Source organism: Polypterus senegalus, chromosome 6 (assembly GCF_016835505.1).
Source record: "Polypterus senegalus isolate Bchr_013 chromosome 6, ASM1683550v1, whole genome shotgun sequence".
Classification (NCBI taxonomy): domain Eukaryota; kingdom Metazoa; phylum Chordata; class Cladistia; order Polypteriformes; family Polypteridae; genus Polypterus; species Polypterus senegalus.
The window spans coordinates 109,396,342-109,417,869 of NC_053159.1; the positions used below are offsets into that span (position 1 = coordinate 109,396,342).

The 21,528-nt window shown below is 36.7% G+C and overlaps 1 protein-coding gene across 1 annotated transcript in view; it reads right to left on the reverse strand.

Annotated features, from left to right (window-relative positions):
- Positions 1-759: 759 nt before the first annotated feature.
- Positions 760-21,528, reverse strand: part of ppm1da (protein phosphatase, Mg2+/Mn2+ dependent, 1Da) — a 39,104-nt gene continuing 18,335 nt past the window's right edge. The window contains exons 2-6 of the mRNA XM_039756740.1: positions 12,794-13,022; positions 9,258-9,382; positions 4,591-4,775; positions 4,199-4,417; positions 760-2,222 (exon numbers count right to left, since the gene is read on the reverse strand). Coding sequence (XP_039612674.1) covers positions 1,623-2,222; positions 4,199-4,417; positions 4,591-4,775; positions 9,258-9,382; positions 12,794-13,022 — 1,358 coding nt within the window. The 3' untranslated portion in view covers positions 760-1,622. The remainder of the gene's footprint in view (positions 2,223-4,198; positions 4,418-4,590; positions 4,776-9,257; positions 9,383-12,793; positions 13,023-21,528) is intronic.

Genomic DNA, 21,528 nt, shown 5'->3' on the forward strand with positions numbered 1-21,528 from the left:
GGTATACATATTTTTAACTAAGCCTTTCGACTACTTTAAGCAACAATAATACAGATGTTTTTATTAACAAACATTTAACTTGGAATAAAATTATTAGATTAAATTCCCTATTAAATAAAAAATAAAAACACAAGTTCACCCAACCACAAAGTCTGTCCTGACTTTATTATGCAGCTGTCAAAAAAAAAAATCAAATTTATGTCCTGGTGTTTTATATACTTTTAGACCGTACATAAAAAAGTCCCTCAATATCGAAAAACACAGCAAAATGTTGAAATAGAAATTAAATAAAAACACTACCAAATAATGCTACCTTACCAGTCTTTTTTCCTTAGAAAAAAACCCAACATCTCATCTTTCATTAGCTTATTTCAAATTAAAAAATGTGCAAAACTAAACATTTTTAAATAAAAGTAAGCAAGGAATGAATGTAAGCCTTTTTATATATTTTTTAAACTAAAATTGATGATTTGTGTGACAGTGGAAGACAAATCATGAAAATGTCTCACAATTACTAATTATAAAGGCAATGCTTTCATGTTCCCTCATCTTAACGTATTAGCCCAAAAACTTTTTTTTTCACAAACCAAAATCCATTTATTAAAAATAGTCATCAAATGCAGTGTTAAGCCTGCATAACATAAAAGGTTAGCGTTTTCCCAGTTCACCTTTTGCTATGCATTTCTCACTTAAATGACCAAAGTCTTTAATGAAATAACAGCAGTCACATTAATTAATAAATTAGAGAGAGAGACATAATTAAACAAAATGAAAGACATGTATTTCATCAAACCTTTTGATCTTTTCAAAGTTCTCATTTGGGTGGTGTTCTTTTTTTAGTGTTTGACAAATAGAAAAAATTACAATTTTACATCTTACATGATGGTTCACCTACAATAAAACACTACAGCAGAATTTCCCTGGAAATTACTGCATCCAACTCTCAGACATTGATAGTAAATTCTGGCTAATACATCAAACAGATCTGTTAATGGAAATGATTAGAAATCAAAACTTAGCAGTACCCTTTTGTAATGGGGAGGAAATTCAGTGTATCCATCCCAAACGAATCAGTTGATTTGAAAATGGGTTGCATACATTACAGAAGATATTACAATACATTTACCTTTTTTAAATAACTATACTGAAAACATAATAAAACTTAAAATGCAACAAATAGCTGTATCCCCGTTTTGGAAATATTGATTTAGCTGACGTTATAAAAATATATTACACTCTGATTCATGGAATAGTTAAAACTAGTATTTTCATAAATTCTACAATTACTGAATTGTGAACTATTTACACCAAAATTAACATGAGCTGATGTTAGCTGTTAGCCTTCAGAGTAAGAAAAAAAAAAAAGGATACAGTATATTGTACTATTAAAAATATTAAAGGAGTACTTTTCTAAAAGATCACATGATATAAAACATCCAGCTTTAGTGCTGGAGGTATCACAATAAGATTTATAAACATTCATCTAAACTACAAAAAAAAATTAAAAAACGTGGGAAAAAATTCAGCAAAAAAAGGCATAATTCTGTTTAATGTCCTCTTTCTGCACACGCTCTTTTAAGTTTATGTCCATGTTTGCTGCATTAGCTCTTCAAATTCCCATCTTAACATACGCAGATGGTTTTTCGGTGCTGTTGCAACAAAGCAGGCATCCGAGGCCGCCTCTGTCCTCTTAAGCTACGACGCATAGACAGCCTATCAGAATTCTTGCGTTTCAGACTGCTTGGAAGACTCAACGATGATCCTTCTGCTGGGCGCGGAATACTACGGCGGAATCTTTTGCTGGCTGGAACAGAATTTGACTCTTCTAATGTCCTTTTAAAACTTGGCTGCAGATGCACTGAAGAGGACTTCACTGAGCCCGAGTTGCTGCTACTGCTATGTAACCGGACAGCATAAGAGTCCACGTGGGTGACAGAGGTAGTTGGTGTCAGTTGGGAACAGAAGCTGCTATTTTCTTCTTTGGTTCTTACTGACAGACATCTTTCTGGAGATTCAGGCACAGCTCCTGTTTTCGGATTAAAAATAAAGGGGCTGCACTTTCCAGAAAATGGACTACAGCCACTGGTTATTACGTCTAGCTTGCAATTTGAAAGAAATTCCATTTTGGATTCCATACTTAATCCGCAAATTGCATTTCGTCTCTCCAGTGGAGGCAGATCATCACATAATGAGGATATATCTGTAGACTCCGATTCAGTATTCTGCATAGGAAGAAAATGGATAAATTAAAAATACAGAGCCTGACAAAATGTTTCTCCCCCCCAATTCCCAAAACAAGGTAACTAAAACAAAAGCCTCAGCATCGACTTGAAACAAAACACCACCATATGTACATCAACACATCAAAACGTGATCACCACTAATCAGCAATGCTACCCACAAAAAACAAAACTACCTAATCCTTCTTTTTTCTATAGCAGCACTCCATTTCTAATCATAGCTTTCTTTCGTATTGCTTTTATTCTGCTCTATATAACATGGAGAGAAAATTGGCACACATGAAAGCACAAGTACTTTTGCAAAGTCATTGATTAGAACCGCCTACTACCATTCTCAGCACTCTTTACCATTGTAAACACCAAATAATATGCACCCTAAAAAGAGCTCCTTGTAATATTACAGGAGAGAAAAAAAAAAACCAATCTGAAAAGACATACAATCGCCTTTGAAGAGCTTTCCTCAGTAAACCATCATATTTTTAACAAAGCTGCACAATCTTAAGTAAGCTTTTACTATAATTGGAGTAGCAGACGAAAAACACCACAAGTGTTTTGCTATCTGTACTTCAATGGTAATTTGTAAGGATGTGCAATCTGCCTGCTAGCCATTTTCCTCTCTCTCAACTACAATGGTGCAAACACTTGATTTATCAAGAGAACACGGTGTTATGGTATTTAAGACAGTGAGAGAGTCTACACCCATTATAAGGCTCTTCATGGCCGAGGGAAGAATAATAAAAATAAATAAAAAATAGAACAAAAAAAACATTAAAACAAATTTGGTAACTAGTAACAAAACAACATTGACTATGAATAACAACTTTTTTTTATTTTTGCCATCACCCGGTTTCTTTTCAGATTTCACATTATTTTTCATGAGTACATTGAGAACAAGGCAAGTTGAAAAATTAGAAAAGGGCTTACATCAATTTTTTTTTACTCAGAATTCAAAGAGAAAATAAAATTTTACAGACTGCCTTAAAGTGATTAGCAAAACATGAGAAAAATCACTGAAAACATTGAAACTGAAAAAAAAAAAACCCAACAAATCAAAATAAAGATTCAAAAAGCAAGCATCTACCAATATACTTCCTTACTAATCTAACTTCTCAAACGAAACACACACCTTTTTAAAAGGCTGGACTAAGATTTCTTTTTTTTTTAACAGAAAATAAGAAAATGTTAAAAAGAATCTACTGTAATTCTTAATTTAGTAATAAATAATGAACCCAAACAAAACAATATCCAGCACAAATAATATGGATAATGCAATCTATTATGTCACCAATTAAAAGTCAATGTATTTTGATACCCATAAATAGTTTAGTCAATTAAAAATTATGTTTTGCAAATCCAAAAGATTTTGGAAATTCATGTTCAGCTAAACCTTCAGCATAACATCTGTTGAAAGATAAGACAACAATAAGGAACGCTCCATTACTAACTGTACAATAACAATATATTTTATTAAAGCTGCCAACCATGTTTTTATTTTAAAATCCGGTTTTATGAACAGGTAAAGAATTATAATCCATTTACTTTACTATACATCATCACTTGCTTAAATCCTAAATAAAAAAAATAGTCTAATATTAAATAGTTGTTCAAGACCAATTTTTCATATACTGTATTTACAAAAATAACCCACTACCTTAAAAAAAATATTTGATTTAAAAAACTGGTAATAGTAGTATTGAAGTTAACCAATTGAAACCTTTTATGTTTTAGGTTTGCAACTGACTTTACACTTAAAAGTTCTGTATTTGTTAACACTAACATTAATTAATGTTAACACTAACATCTAATTAACAGATTTACATATTATGAAATAAATCCAAGTCAAAGATTTATACAAACTGCCCCACAAGAATTAAAACACTTATCAGAAAAAGAAAATAATTAAAACTTGACAATACCCTAAGGGATCAAAGCAGTGATCTGACACAATGGTTATGTACCTTGATAAGTGGGGTGGAAGCTCGGGACCCCAGGTTCTGGCAGGAGCTGTCATTCAAATTCAGCAGCATCTCTTCTTTACGGATTGATGCATTTTTTTCAAGTGGAGGTGAAATGGCAATAACGATGGCACTGGTGTTGTCTGCACGCAGCATGCGCTGCCTCCACCTTAGCAAAGAGTGACTGACCAACTGTCTTGCACTGGACATGCTAAACTGCCCCTAAGTAAAAGGTAACAAAAACAAATGCAGTCATTGAAAAGTTAGAGATCATGTCAATCCCTTTAAAGGAAAATGTAATCTGAAAATTTGTATGCTACACAAACTTAAAGATACTTCTTACAGAATGCTAGAAGGCTACTTAAACATCTCCAAGTATTATCCCAGACACTCACCATCATGTCATTCTCATGGTCCTGGCACATAGAGATTGCTTCTTGGGGTGGAATCATATTCCAGAGACCATCACTGCCCAAAATTATGTAGCGATGTTTTTGCGGGTCAATTACATGCACACTTGTGTCTGGCTCAGGTGAAACTACAAATTCTCCACTGTAGAAATCATAGCTCCAAAGGTCCCCTACAGAAAAACAGAGTTGAACATGGAGTATGTCACAATTTGCTTGGTAACAAAGCTGTAAACTGTAATGTCCAGCAAAATGTGTAGGCATTTTTGTCTTAAATCTAATACCAGTTTAAAAGAAAGAGAGAGATGAATGCTACAGTGTTTAAACAGCATTTTCAACATCTAATGTATTCTTTAAAGAAAAAAAAAGGTACAAATACAGAGGCGTGCAAAAATATTCAATGCCCTTGAAACTTATCATTACTTCCTCCATGAAAAACTATTTGTACCCATGTTTATCCATTAAGTATTTCAATGTGAACTGTTACACTGTAACAATAGTCAAATAGTCAAAAGTAAAAATAAACCATTTTCTGTAGATATTTAACTGAAGAAGAAACACTCAAATGTTAGTGTTTGCAATATTCCCAGCCCCAGAACATGAAAAGGATCCCCATAGCATGATGCTGCCACCACCATATTTCACTGTAGGTATGGTGTTTCTTGAGGCACGGCCAGTGTTAGTTTTATGCCATTCATACCTCTTTGCAGTCTAGCCAAAAAGTTAGATTTTGGTCTTCTGACTATAAACCCTGCTCCCACATCTTAACCGAGTCTTTCTTGTGCTTTGTAGCAAGTGCTATATAAGTTTTCATGTGGACCTTCTTAAGGAATGGCTTTTTTCTTAATACCCTCCTGTAGAGGCATTTTTTTTTTGTGGAGAGCTCTTGAAATTCTGGAACCAGGCACCTTCACTCCAGTTTTAGCCAAAGAGCATTGCAGACTTCTGAGAGTGACCGTTTGATTTTTATTAGCCTCTCTCACCAGTCAGCGTCTTGCTGATGTTTAGGTTTTAACAACAATCTGTAAATGTTTGGGAACTGAGGAGACCAGTTGCCGGACTTCTGGGTGAAGAATTTTGTTCCATTCTTGTCTGATATAGGATTCTACCTGCTCAACAGTCCTGGGTCGTGTTTGTCATATTTTTCATTTCAGGATGTGCTAAATGTTTTCAATTGGTGAAAAGGTCTATACTGCAGACAATCCAGTTCAGCACCCAGACTCTTCTGCTATGAAGCCATGATGTTGTAACAGATGCAGTATTTGGTTTAGCATTGTCTTGTTGAAGTAAGCAAGGCCTTCCCTGACAAAGACATCATGTGGATGTGAGCATATGTTGCTCTAAAACCTGAATATACCTTTCAGCATTGATGTTGCCTTTCCAGATGTGCAAGCTGCCAATTTCGTAGGCACTAATGCACCCCCATAAAATCCGAGATGAAGGCTTTTGAACTGAGCGCTGATAAGCTGGATCGTTACTCTCCTCTTTATTCTGGAGAATGTGGTGTTGGCATTTTCCAAAAAGAATTTCAAATTTCGATTAGTCTTACCACAGAACAGTTTTTCACTTTACCTCAGTCCAAGTTTTGGCCAAAGAAGATCATGTTCACATATGGCTTCTTCTTTGCATGACAAAGCTTTAACTTGCATTTGTGGATGGCACAGTTCACAGACAATGATTTCTGGAAGTGTTTCTGAGCCCATGCAGTGATTTCCATGACAGAATCATGCCCACTTTTAATGCAGTGCCACCTGTGGGACCGAAAATCTCCGGCATCCAATACTGATTTTTGTCCTTGACCCTTGTGCACAGAGATCTCTCTAGATTCTCAGAATCATTTGAGGATATTATGAACTGTAGATGATGGGATATTCAAAGTCTCCGCAATTTTACATTAAGGAACATTCTGAAATTGCTCCACAATTTGTGCTCAGTTTTTTGCAGATTGGTGAACCTCTTCCCATCTCTCTTGTGAGAAACTCTGCCTCTCTAAGATGCTCTTTTCATACCCAGTCATGTTACTGACCTGTTGCCAGTTAACCTAACTAACTAGTTGCAAAATGTTCCTCCAGCTGTTTCTTTTTAGTACCACTTACTTTTCCAGCCTTTTGTTGCCCCCATCCTAACTTGTTTGAGACATGTTGCTGTCATCAAGTTCAAAATGAGCTACCATTTTTTCCTGAAATTGTAAAAATGTCTCACTTTTAACATGTTCTATTATGAATAAAATATGGGGTTGATGAGATTTTCAAATCATTGCATTCTGTTTTTACTTACATTTTACACAGCATCCCAACCTTTTTTGGAATTGGGGTTGTATATCATCATAGATACATTTAGTGGTGTAGAAATGTATATGGAACAAAATAACCCATAGTCTGGTTAATATTTGATTTGATATCTGTGCATTTAACAATGGAATAGATAAAAAATAAAAAAAATAAAAAGATGAGCACAAATATTATTTAAACCTAACAGAAGTTACATGTGAAAAATGTTCATTATATACAATGTTAAGTGCCAGGGAAGATTAGCATCCTGCCCAGGAGAAACGGGGGACCCTTGCCAAGGGTGGAAACCAGAATGGTAGGACAGCAATGGAACAAAGGAGTCCTAGTCAATAGGAAGGAAGGCAATTCTCACTGGAGGGAAGTAACCAGAGAGAGAAGAGAAAAGAAGGGAAGGAAAGAATAATTTTGCTTGTGCAGCATTTGGAGAAAACCTTTTGAGAGGTATTTTTATAATAAAAACCTTGGCTTTAAATCCATGAGTGTATTTGTGTTTGTTGTGTCCAGGGTTTTGGGCTTGGGGCTCGGGGCTTAACACTGCTGCCTTACAGATGCAACATCCTGGGTTGGTATACCATACTTAGTCATCATCCATGTGCAGTCTGTAGCCCATCAACAACCTCCTTCCTATGTCTGCATAGGCCTTCTTCCAGTTTTTATCTGACACTCCAACTGGCAACTCTAAAAATTGGTCCTGTGTGATTGTAAGCATAAGTGTGTGTGTGTGTATATAAGGAGAAAATGCAATGGACTAGAAGCATTCCACAGCCATTTATTGCCTTGTACCCAAGTACTACTAAGAAAAGCTAAAACAAAACCCCCATTATCCTGACCTGAATTAACCGGGTGTAAGAATGTTATGTTACAAAAAACAATAATGGCCCCTTTTCAACATAATAGATTTTCTGACAAATGCACTGAATGTGTTTTTTGTCGAGTGAGAGTGAGTGAGGTTTATTGCTCGAGTGCCTATTCATGAAGATCTACTTTTATGTCTGTCAATATAACATGAACATTTGCCGATCCCTCCCCATTCAAAAATTAAAATCCAGAGCTGTATACTGTAAATGTTATTTTGCCTCAGTGCATTATCTTCAGTTTTGTTTGAAGAGTGAACCTATATTTTGTGAGGGTGGATGTTTAATGGATCAAAGTGCATGGATATTTTCAAACTGCAGAGATGAAGTCATGCTGTAAATGACTTTTCAAAGGGTCAGAAGCATTTTTCGGCTTTGACCAAGCGTTTTATGGCAGTCCATTGTCCCCAGTATTAACTGTGTGTCTGTGGGAGCTCAAGTCACAAGATGGATGTTCAATCCATTGATTAAGTCAAGTGGTTGTAGAACATGTTGCGTTACAATCAGGCTGTAAGAAAGTTTTAAGGTGTAGTTAAAAATTACAGTTTTACTTTAAAACTTAGATTAAGAAAATAAAAGGAGTGAAATTACAACCAAATGCCACAAGATGGCATAATATAACACTTTTACATTCTGAAGGGCTGCAATAAATTTCTTTAAGGAGAAATGAGGAAATAGTATCTAAGAAAGTTTCAGGCAAGTATACTTTTATACGTGCATAGTATTTTAAATTTCAATTCTAAGCCGTCTCTGAATACTTAGTTTAGAACGAAAGCATAACATAGCTGCATCTTGTGTTTTTATTTTCATTTGCTGTCCTTGTAAAGGTACTGAGCAGCGTGCACATTTTATACTGAAATGTTGTCATTCATGTGCATGCCAATGAGCACAAAGGGTCAGGGTAAAGAATATAGGGGACAGGTTAGATCAGTTTTTGCTGTAAACTATAGTTTTGACATTAGCTTCATTAAAATGACAAACTGTATGAAACTACAAGTGGTGACCCAGAAAAGAAACCCACGTCCAGAGTAGTGCCACATGTAAAACTGCATTTTGCACCATGACGGTACACTTGCACTAACCGCATTGTATGATGTTTTTGACCAAGAACAATGTATTTGCTGCTTTGCACCCTGCAATTTTGCTAGAAGTCACTCCCTGTAACTTTTTTGTTCTTGAAATTAAAATTGAAACTAAAGGGAAGTTGCCTTGCTACCATGGAAGAAATCCAGAAAAAAATAAAATCTCAGAAGGCTCTAGACATGGTAACAAAATATAAGTTGGGGAAATGTTCACAGTAATGGAACAAGTGCTAGGACAGGTGTATTGCATCTCAAGGGGAGTATTTTGACAGTATAATAAAAGCTTTCTTTTCCCTTTTCTTATTTAAAAACTTAGCGATTTTTGACCAATCAGGATGGATGGACAGCTTAAATATAAAACCCACTCTGGATTGCTTTGGCCAACCTACAACATGCACACTCATTTGAACTAACTCTTTTACTTTTACCTAGGGCCCTTGCGACAGCAAGAAAAGGGATCTGATCAATGACTGTACTTCTTCTCACAGGACCATTGTGGGTTAGGCGTGGACGCTTCCAAACCACACGATTGACTCCAGACTTCTTGATTACACTGAAACAAAAAGAAGCTTATGAATAGTGAAAATAATGAAAGGCAGGCACTACTTGTGCCTGACAAACCCAGGCATGCTGCAGCTATAAGACATTCCCAGAACTGGAAATAAAGTGGGAAGCACATTTTACTGACTATTGAAAAGTGCAAATTGACAGAAAAGTTCTACACCAATAAAGTCTCAAATACTTCAGAAATATCTAGAATCTTAGGATTGTCCCAGAAGCTACCAATATGCATTTACAGTACACTGTTAAACGTTTTAAAGTGCAATTTATATGACATACCTGTCCATAACCAATTTTATATCTATTGATTCTTTTTTAGCAATGCATTTTTGTTATGTACCCCAAAATGATTCAAACTTCCTTTTATGATCACATGGACTTATTGCAGTTTAGTTGTAAAATAGTAATTTTAATATTAAACAAAACAAAAAACAAGGATACTTCTTGGTAGCACAATTATGTCTTCAACATTTTTCATATTTTCAGGAGACAGGTTGGATTTGCAACTTTACCTTTTATTTTTGATCTTAAGAAATGGGATGTGCATTGCTAAGGTACAACCTGGTAAGATGGTCACTTTCCAATAGCAAGCCTACACCGGAAGCAATGCAATAATATCCTTAATTTCTACATTGCTAAATACAAATAATATTGATGAACGTCTGAGCTACTGAAATGTAACTTGGAAGAAAATGTAAACACTTACAATTTTAGGACAGAAATGACTGCCATGGTTTCCTAAATTACAGTGCCATGCAAATGAATTCAGGATATTTAAAAGTGTTAAAAGTGGGTTGATTTTGAATGACACTCGCACATGTTGTCCTAATTGAAATTTTACATTATTACTGCATACTCAGAATTAAAAAAAAAAAAAAAGTATTTTAAAGATAAAAGTGGTTATTTGTCAGTACATATATTAAAAGTGAAATATGCATCTTTCTGAAGTTTTGACCCGTTTGTTCATTTATCTACAATTCTTTATTTGAAAAATTATACCAAAATTAGATGAACTGCCTTAACAATGAACCTGTGAGGAGTTGATGTTACTGTCACATAGCCAGCATATTTCAGAATCACTGGAAAAAACTGTAAAATTTAAAGAAAAGGAATGAACACTAGAGTAACCAGTAAGGTGCACCATGCATACCTTGGTATGCTGGTAAAAGGGAAGATCTACATTGCTGGATCAATACTCTATTAATGGAAACTACATCACATCACCCAGATACTGACTGGAAAAGAATGTCCATCAATATTCATCATTTGAACAAGATGGAAACATGTTAGAGAACTTCAGAGCAAACACACATCAGTTTGTAACACCTATAAGGTGTAGTGACAGAGACTGAAGAGGAAGTACATCAGTCAACTATATTAAAGGCTATGCATAACACTGGCTCATTTGGGAAGGATACAGAAGAGTAATCATTCCTGAAAAACCATGTTTTTAGACTAATTAGCCACAGGCAAAAGAGACAATGATGAGTTTTCTGGCTAAGATTCAAAACACTATGCATGAAATAATGCTAACACTGCTTATGCTCTACCTGCATTAGTACGGCAGGAGTACAATGCTGTGCGGATGTATCTTATAAGGGAGGACACAACAAAATACTAGAAAATATTGCAAAAAGAAGAAGTTTCTTCAATCTGGTAGATTAGAAAAAGAAAAAAAACACATAAAACATGGGAGTAGCTCAAGTGCAATCAGTGGCCCAGTGTGAACATTGAGAATGTTCATAAAACAGAATAACTTGAAAGTGGTAGACCATAAGCAATGTCCTAAGAAACTGTAGGAACTAGAAAAAAATATCCTAAAAAGGAATTTTTTTTTTAAATCACTATCAGTGAACACCAAAAGACTTGTACCTGGCACAAGAAATTGCCAACATGAACATCAGTGAATTTAACTTTTTAATCTACCAAAACAAGTATAGGCACCCTTTTACCACAAATTGGTAAGTTGACACAAAGAATGCGTTAGGTTTTCTTCATAATCCAGCAACATGTAAAAGCTTTTAAATTTTAGTGTGTGACTGTTTCTGCTAGACATTGTAGTACTATTCATTGGGTTTCCATGAGTAGCAGAGAGTAGCTTAAATCCTGAATGTACTCTGCTTTATTAAGTTAATGTACTTGTTTATGAACCGCAACACATTTTGAGAAAATAAAAGCAAAACTCAGGAAAACCTACCTAAGCACTGCTGAGTAAACAAGCTGGTTACTCCCATTACACCCATCAGCAGCAGAGAGCATCAGCTTAAGCAGCATTTACCAGATTAAAGTGTATAGATTTTACACAGTAGGTCAGTAGGACACATTTATGCTTGGTAAGTGAAACAGGAGGAATAACGTCACCATTTGTGACTGCCTAGAAGCAGCACAATCTAATGGTGGCAGCTAAGCCTCTATAACAAGGAAGACATAAATAAAAAAAGGAATTACATGATATCTGTAAAACAATTTGTAGGCTGTCCAAATAAATACAAGTATTCAAGAACTGTGCCTTACTTAGCGCAGACCAAAGCGCCGACACCTGCTTTCACGTCATTTTACAAGGCTAACACAAACAGTGCACTACTATCAAACTGTCCAAATATTAACACAAAAAAATACAAATATAAGTGAATGAGAGTAAATATCTATAAAAGGGGGAAATCACAATTCCCTAGAATAACTTTCACCCCGTAGATTGAAATGCACCAAAAAAAAAAAAAAAAAAATGATCAGTACAGCTTTTATCTAGCTATCAGCGTGCTGCCAAGACACATATTACATGTTGTACAACATATAGTTGTGAAGTGGGGAAAGGTGAATGTTAAATTTACAGTTGTAAATAAGCACACGCAAGTAAAGTTAATGCATCCTGTCATGCTATTTATTCACTCAACAGCAGGCGATCATGGTACACGGTGCTCAGTTCTTAAAAGTAAGGAATAACCACATAGCACATTATAAGTAATCTATACAAACTTCAATCTGCACAGACTGTGCATAACAGAATGACACTGTCACTATATTCTTCATTCTGTTACAATTAGGTCGGTCACAAATGATGTTATGTTTAGCCTGAATGTTTTTTTTAAGCCAAAAGTATGTGGGGGTACAACAGTGACACAACTAAACAACATGGTAAATCTAATCTGGAAATCTTGCATACAAAATTTGCAGAATTAGGGGTCTCTGGCATTACTCAAATTTACCTTTTTACTCTGCCGTTACTCAATTTTCCTTTTTACTCACCAAACATAAAGGGGACAATCAGAAAAAAATCTGTCAATCCATCCATCCAGTAGGAACTTAGAAGGCAATCGATTGTTTTCTCCAGGTTGGCTAATTTCACAGACCAAGGAATCACAATTACTGCAGTTTAAAGGACACTTTCTAATATGAGTCTTACCTGCCACCCAGCTCCTCAATTCTTTGCCTCTCACGAGGAAGCTCTGGCTTATGATCTTGTGTCACTTCAATGGCACGAATGAAATTTTCCTTTGGATCATCCTGCACTCCCAAAACGACAGCAGAGTCTCCAACATGTGCCACAAACATCTGGTCTCCCCTGATAAGCACCACACTGGCAGTTGTACCGGATGTACTGGGAAGCCCTGTGATGGTTTTTGGCCAGTCCGCTATATAAAAAAAAAAATAAAAATAAAATACATATTTATATTTGAGAAAAATCACAATTTGGGATGTAAAAATGCATTCTGTTCACGATTCGATTCACAATACTGGGGTCACGATTCAAAATCTCAATTTTTTAAACAAAATCTCAATGAAGAAACCCTATAATTGAAAAGTTTGTTTTTATTATTTCTGAGGCAATTCTTCATCCGTGCATTTCAGAATCACCAATTGTATTTTCCTTGCCACTACTTAAACAATATGGTAATACCGAACGTCGTCTTCACTATGTATAAAAAAAAAAAAACATACTTTTAATACTATGTTTAATGTTCTACTTATTAAATACAACTAATGATTCTAAAAGTTTTTTTTTCTTTCCAGAGAAATTATAGTCCCAAAAATAGCCACTTGTCGGCTCTGCCGCTCACGTATGGGGAAACAAATGGACAGTTTAAACAGATTGTTATTTTCCTGGGAATTGTTACATATACATAATAGACCTAACTATTTCACATTATAGCGTGTAATTAACCATAGTAAAAAACAGTAAAATTTAATAAACTGAAACAAAATTGTCTCATGTTGTGTTAGAGGTATTCGTTGGATTATACGTTTCCGTTCCGTTTGGCTTTGAAATTTAAAAATACTTTTTAAACTTACACTTTTACTGTAAAACTTCAGTAAAAATAATTTTTTTAATTAACTTTTCGTCAATATCGCATTGAATTTTGATTCTGTGTTTGGACTTGCATCATGACAACGCAACGTATAACTCAGGTTAGTGAATACTGTTTCTTTCTCTCTTGACTTTTTCAAATGTTTCTCCCTGTGATTTGTTAATTGTCATAGCAAAAGCTATTCTAACAGGAAACTGTAAATATTTTAATACGAATGCAATATCAACATCTCCTTTGGTGTCGAATGTTATTTGCGGAAGATATACTACATTACCTTTTCTTTTGTCGCCTGTTAAAATTTTACATGTCAGAATTCTTCCACCAATTTTGAATACAACTAATCTTGTCCTATAACATAGCCCATCACTCATACATAAATTACGCAATAACATTACAATACATCCTCCTTTCAACAGTAATTAGGCCGGTGGAAGACCGGACGGTGTTAACAGTTGTATTCAGTCTATAGGATATTGTAAGTTGATGTTTTCATCTTCCGCACAATCACCTCCAACGTTTTCAGCATAGGCTATTGATACACATTTAACCAATTTGCAGTGTAACAAATAAACAATTTTTGCGTTAATTCGTTTCATTTCATCGTTTCTCAGTGCTAGAATTTCTTCTGTTGATAACCCTTCGGGATGAAATTCTTCAATAAGATTTGGACATAAGTCTTCTTTAATTGGGAACTGAAAGGGAGGAAGATGTAAAAAATCATAACAGCTGAGAGCGCAGGAACTATGCCTGACAAAAGCATTCACACAAATGAGAGGACCGTGGGTGTGGGCCATTAACTGTAAATGGTTGAGAGGAGGGTGGGACTTGAGAAAATCTCTTGGCAATAGTCTTCCCTCATCATTTTCTTTTAGAATAGAGAGATTATATCTAATAACTGGACTGAATATGAACACTAAGAATAAAGGTTAATCTCATTTCTTCGTCTAGAATATCAACACATTTTTTAGGAACGCAAGCATATCCATATTTTCAGGTAGCAACTGCAACCTTTGGGCATTCACAATATCCCCTACATTTAATAAAAAAAAAAAACACACAACAAACATTCAGTTGGAACAGCAGTTGCTGAAACTGAGAGATGTGTTTTGACCAGTAGGGAAATGGTCTCCACCATTTCAATTGGCAGCACGTCTTTCTGTACATGTCAACTTCTTGCTCCGTCGCACTCATAGGCAATGCCACTGATTCAGTGAAATAATCTCCAAGCAGATCTTCCAGAGACAAATTTTAGGAGTTGGCTGTTCCAACGAAGCACCATGTTGTTCTGCTCCCTTATTCCCTCAATTTTCCATAGTTTTTTTAATATTAAATAAAGTTTTCTTACTATAAAAACGACTAATTGCATTTAAAATGCCTATAGGTAAACTCTGACTAGTGAGAAACAATTTGGTTAGGTAGTCATGATATATGTCCAACATTTAATATGTGACTAGCGTCAGCATTTGAACTGTCACTATTCTGCTTTCTATCTCAGATGCTACTGTGAGTAGTACTACTTGCACTTTACAAAACTTACTTTTTACTGCTGAGCACAGACACAGACCTGGCTGTGCTGTAACTGCTTAGCTTCCTCCTTCAGTCAGATGAACACAGCATTGCTCTGGCTAGGCTCCAGATATGGCAGAGCTCTAAATCTTGCATCCATCATTGTGCTCTCAACAAGAATTGCAGTCTTTATGCCAGACACAGTGGTTCAGTCTTTTTTGTTTGGTGCCATGCTTTGTTCAATCATGTGCGTCTTTGTCACGATGACAGACACAATGGGAATATGTTCATTGCATAGCACTGCGGTGGGCTGGCTTGACGGGTTTATGCAGTTGTACGAAGTCCTCAGTGCCACTAACGTCATTGTCATCCAGGGTGTCAATTTCACATGCTTTTTGCTGTGTCTGTGTGCTTATGAATGCTACTGCTATCAGTGCTCAAGATAACAACCAAAAATTTCCAGCGTACTCTCTCATCATGTTATCATTGTATGCAACAGTAGACCCAGTAATTTGTTTGGTGGCGAATACAGCTGTAGCTGTGTAGCTCCAGTGAAAAAACAGATGACAAGGAGACAACTAATATGTGATACAGCCAAGCCTGCCTAGGAAGTGAAATTCAGAGTATGTGCAGAGCTCCCGATATGAGGGCAAAGCGCTGCCAGCCTCTCTGACTGCTACAGTCATGTTACGTGCATTTATCATTAACAACAGTGATGATGTTGTGATTAGCCCTTTCAAGCTCCTACTCCAAAATTGCCGATTTTAGTACCTCAGCAATGTTGCGTCCAGAATGGGTTTCAAAAGAGGACTAGTTTGAGGCACAAAACACCACCATTTCCCACCATTTGCTGGTGATAGCTTGGGTTGTGATTGTGACAGAACTTTGGTTCGCCCTGGAGGTCCATCTGTCAGCAATTATTCCAAAGCTCTTGGCGTCTTTCAGAGATTCCTTCACACTCATCATGGCCTCGTTGTACACAACCAGCAATGCAGTGCCAGTAAAGTGCGCGTGTGAGGCAAATGTTGTTCTTTCAGCTGTAGGGTGTTCACGAGCAGCCAAAACCCCTTGTTCTCAATGACTGAAAACAGACCCATGTTCTTTGCAATTAAAACACCAACACACCTTGTTCTTTCTTTGTCCCTTGCAATCGACAGTGGAAGCAGCCCTGCAAATACATTTGCCAGAGATGCTTGGACTTTAGGGAATTGCTTTTTTGCAGGTGGTGAATTGTATTTGTCACTTAGATGGTATTTATTGTACATTGTTCAGAATGTTGGAAGCGTTTGCTGTAACTTATGTGAAAATTCTCTTGCAGAGCTTGCAAACGGTCCTCATCTCATCAACTATTTTTTTTTTTAAACCATAAAAACAATAGGTTCTCAGACAGCAGACTTAAGACAACAGGGACTTCTCAATTTCTACTTCTCCTGACTCCATTATTATTTAGGTTACTCCATGCTTAACCAGACACACTCAAACTAAGGCCAGAACTTGTTAATCCATGTATGATGCTGACTGCACCCACTTTTTTTTTTTTTTAAAACAAAACAACATTTAAGAGAGACCGCATATCTTTTTGTTAGCGCTTAGAGAAACAGATTCTACATCATTGCAACGAACATCTACATACCCATGAAGCATATTGTCCCATTTTTGAATCACGAAATTCCATGGCACAAAATATTGTTAAGTTCCTAATCACAATAGTTCTTTTTATTATAATTACAGTATAAGAAACTGCATTCTGACAAAAAACATTTATGAAGTCCATTGTATTCACACAACAAGTTTTCATGAACACTCCTTACACTCTAGGTACAGTGTACCATGTAGAGTTAGCTAATCTGGTAATGTTTTCCATACATTCCTCAAAGTTTCTTGTTCGTACAGTTATTTACCATTTTAGCTTAACAATAATAAAACTTGTGAAACCAATTTCTTGGTCAACAATGCTATGTTAATATTAAACGAAATGTTTAAAAGACAATTCATGCATCTTGCCTTCATTCTAATCTCACACACAGAATGCTATCCAAGCAACTGTTACATCAGAACAAAATCTGTGTAGTATTTAGTTGAGAAAAATGATAATTAGAGATGTACAGTACACAGTATATTGCTTATAAACGTCATTGTCTGTTAAGATGTCTACTAGTTCAGCTCAGAAACTTTCAGGAAACAGGGTATAACACCTCTTCAGCAGTGGAATAACTCATCATACAGCCTGATAATCTAATGGTGAAAACAACCTTAAACAGAATTTCTTGGAGCAATGAAGTTGTCTCTTGTCTGCTTGTAAATGCACTTCTCCGTTTGGCCTAAACCTTATACAAGGGATGTGTGCCATTGTTCAGGATAGTCAGCAGCTTCCCGAGTGACCTCTGTTCTACCACCAGCCTTTTTGATCAGTTTGTTTAGTCTGTTAGCATTACTGGAACTAAGGTAATTTCTCCAACACAAAAAAAAAAAAAAAGTATTCCACCACTCTGTAGAGGCCAGAGCAAATATAAAGTATCTATCTATCTAAGAGCAGCCAGCATACAGAAAACCTCAGCTTTCGCAGAAAATGGAGGAGACTCTGACCCTTCCTGTATACAGCTATTCAAGCCTGTCATTCAGATCCACTTGGAGGTATAGGTGTACCATCACCACCTCCATATCTTCACCATCAATGAGAACTAAAGGCAGAGTGGAACAGTGATATTTCAGTTCTGATATTAATTGTTGTTTTAGTGGAACTGACCTTCCTGAAGTGTACAAAAATCTCCCTGGTCTTACTGATGTTGAGGTGCAGGCAGTTTAATTTCTACCATTCAACAAAGTCTTCCACAAGTGCCCTATATTTATTCTCCTACCCAACAGCTCATACACCCTTCTGTTGATGACATACCTAAAGTCTAAAGTATAAGAGGTAGAAAAAAATGGGAAAAGAACCAGAACAGTTCCCTGTGGAACCCCCTTTCCTACTCATTGTCCATTGTCCCCAGCAGTTTGGGCTGTGTAGTTGAAACTAGAGAAGTCAAAAACCACACAACCCCTCACCATGCAACCCTGTTTCTCCATGAGGGAATAAGCTCTATGCAGCATATAGATGACAGCTTCGCCCACTCCTATATAGTGAATGGGACCATGGCAGGTGGGGACTGCATTATACCTTTCAAAACATACCTGGTACTCTTCAAATTATACCAAATGCAGCTCACATTTCAAACATGTATTTAAGTTTAGGGATAAGTTTGAATTATGTCATAAATAGTGTTTTCTTCAGAATCTAAAGTCCAAAAGGAAAAAAATAAATGAAGCAAGTACAAAAATTTTAGTTTGTTATAAGTTTAAGTCCTTTTCCTACAAAACATCATCCTGCAATATCCCATTGTATATCATCCAATTTAGAAGGTTGCATACCCTGATATGGAAAATAGACAATGGCTTGAGGATTGCTTCTTGTCTAAAGTACGGTTTTATGAAGCCATTATTCATTAAGGTTTTATTGAGAAGAACAATGCCTATTAGTTGTAAGTGCCTTACAGGATAGACAGGCATCCCGACCAGGGGCCTCATGTATAAACGGTGCGTATGCACAGAAATGTTGCGTGAGAACGTTTCCACGTTCAAATCGCAATGTATAAAACCTAAACTTGGCGTAAAGCCACGCACACATCCACAGTACCTCATACCCTGTCGTATGCAAGTTCTCCACTCGGTTTTGCAGACTGGAGGCAACCCAGCGTCAAAGCAGTGCTATTGTTCCTGTGTGATTATCCTTTCTTTTCCTGACGCAGCTTTATAAATACACTGAAATTAACTGCATATTGTTTATTAGTTTAATGCAGCTGATTGTAATTAACCAGTAACAATATAATGGTCCACTCTGAGCAGCTGATCGGAAAGAGAATTATCGGTATACAGCATCAAGCACATGCTGCCTCAGCCATGCTTCCTATTTGAACTGTTTCTCACACGGCAAACGCTTCTAACCTTTCCTGTATGGTCCTCGAGGTTTAGAAAGAGTTTCATCCCAAGAGCTCTAAACGCACTCAATCAAGTGCTCCTTGTAGAACTGTTTGTACTTTAAGCACAACCACCTCACTGTAAACAGTTACGATATTGCACAAGCTGAGCCACTTTATAAAGAGTGTATTTACATATGATGACGATATCATTTTAAAGATGAAATGCAGCAAAATATGTTCATTATACAGATAAAACTTTAACTTCATTTAAATAATCTATATTGTTAATAATTAAAAGGACATGGTGTTGCTACACTAGCAAGGATCTGGCACTCTGCTCACAGATTTTTGTTCATGTGATAATCCTCGCACTGTATGTTTCACTGGGACTGGCGTGAAGGATAGAATAACTAAACATGTACTACGAAGATATTTAAATGTTCCTTAAAGGTTTTGAATAATCGGCGTTCTAAGCTTACAGATGGCTTAACGTCTATTACAGAGCTGATTGTGTGGCGATCGGTTACTTGGAGAAAGAAAATGAAGGACAGAAATTGGAGGTTAGTACGTTTGAAAGAGACAGTACTGCAGGGATGGCCTTAGGCATGTGCAAACTGTGCATCTGCACAGGGCCGCCAAGCCAATATATATTGAATATAAAACAGAAAGAGAAAATAACAACACAGCTAAAAACGCAGTGACAAATTTCGGCAAACGTTTGTGTCATGAGCACGAGGCAGTTATGCAGGGTCTGCAACGGACGTGGCCATCGGCTGTGCATAAGACACCATATTGACATTGGCAGGCGAGGGGGCCACCGATTCTTTCTCTGCCCAGGGCCGCCACGAGCCTAGAGCCGCCCATGAGTACTGCTGCAATAAATGATTTCATCGAAGGTCGCGCACAATCACTGCAGCACCATGTTCCCATGTTTAATAATGTGCTTTAACTCCTATCACCATGAAAATGATATCACGTATACATCTCAGTATTTTAGTTATTCAGAGAGCTGTAATATTACGAATGTAATGGATTCTGTGTCCTGTCAGAAGAAAAGAAAGCCTGGAAGCTCGTAGTGATTCACACACATAGAGCACATAGAAGATCAAATACAAAACAAAGCCTTTAACGTGCTAGTTTAATTACGATGTGATTTGAGAAACTAGTTAAAGATTTTAAGATGAAGTTTATTATGTTCTACTTTAATGACAAAATAAACTATGTGATTAAAGTGCTTTTCCCCCCCACTGTGTGCCTTTTTTTTTCCCCTCTGTACCCTAATAAGCTTTCATATGGACACTCAGACGTTGGGCTACAACTCTCCTTTTCACGGCAACTTTGATATGTGACAACAACTTTTTTATTTTGGGCACTGTGCGACTTTGTGAACTTGAGCTTTCGAGTTTCTCTGATGGAGAGGAAGGAAGAACTAGCTTTAAAAGGATGTTAGCGTCCCCCAGGAGGTTATATTGCAGCAGCGCTGGGTAATCGGTGCTGGTTCGGACACCAGCACGGAATGCCGGGAATTATAGTCTTGTAGCGTAGCCCTGCTGGTGTCCAGAGGTGCCACAAGAGGGTGCTGCACGGAGATGCATTCCCGGTTATTCAGAATTTCTGCATGACCTGGAAGTGCTTCCAATAGTCCAGAGCCTTAGCACGGAAAGTACTCCTGGTTCCATAATAAAAAAAGGACTGCACTGCCTTGTCCAGGAAAGTTGGAACTGGGAGGCAGGAAGGCTGCACTTAACTGGAGTAGAGCAATGTGGTAGAGAAAGGAGTGGAGGAGAAAGAAGAAGAAACTACTTGTTTTGTGCTCATTTAAACACCTTTTATTTGATCCTGGGACTGTATTGTGTATTCGTGTTTGGGGCTCTGTAGCACCTCCTAGCCTTTACATAGTCAAAACATGAAGAGTGAACAGGAGACTGCATTAAATGACAAATGTTGGTGTGGTAGGAATATTTTTACTTCAGTTATTTACTGAGAGAAATAGCTTACATATTTTTGATTAAGGGGCAACACAATAGTCAGCCCTATTGCCTCAGAGCTCTGTGGAGTCTAAACATCTTCCCTGTGTTCAGGTGGGTTTTTCATGGTGTACTGTTTTTTCTCCTCTCTCATCCTAAAGAAGTTGGAGGCAGAATTTTGATTAAGAAGCCAGAATTTTAATTCAACCTCAGACCTATTTCAACCAAGATAAAACAACAATCACGTATGAACTCTGGCTTCCACAACCTAAATATGCAAGCTGTGTTGCACGAAAACTTCAGGGATTGGCAGGCAGAAGACAACCGTAATTAATTCTATGCAATTCTCACATTGAGACAAAAGAAAATGCACAAAAAAAGGCCAATCTTCAGAAATAACTA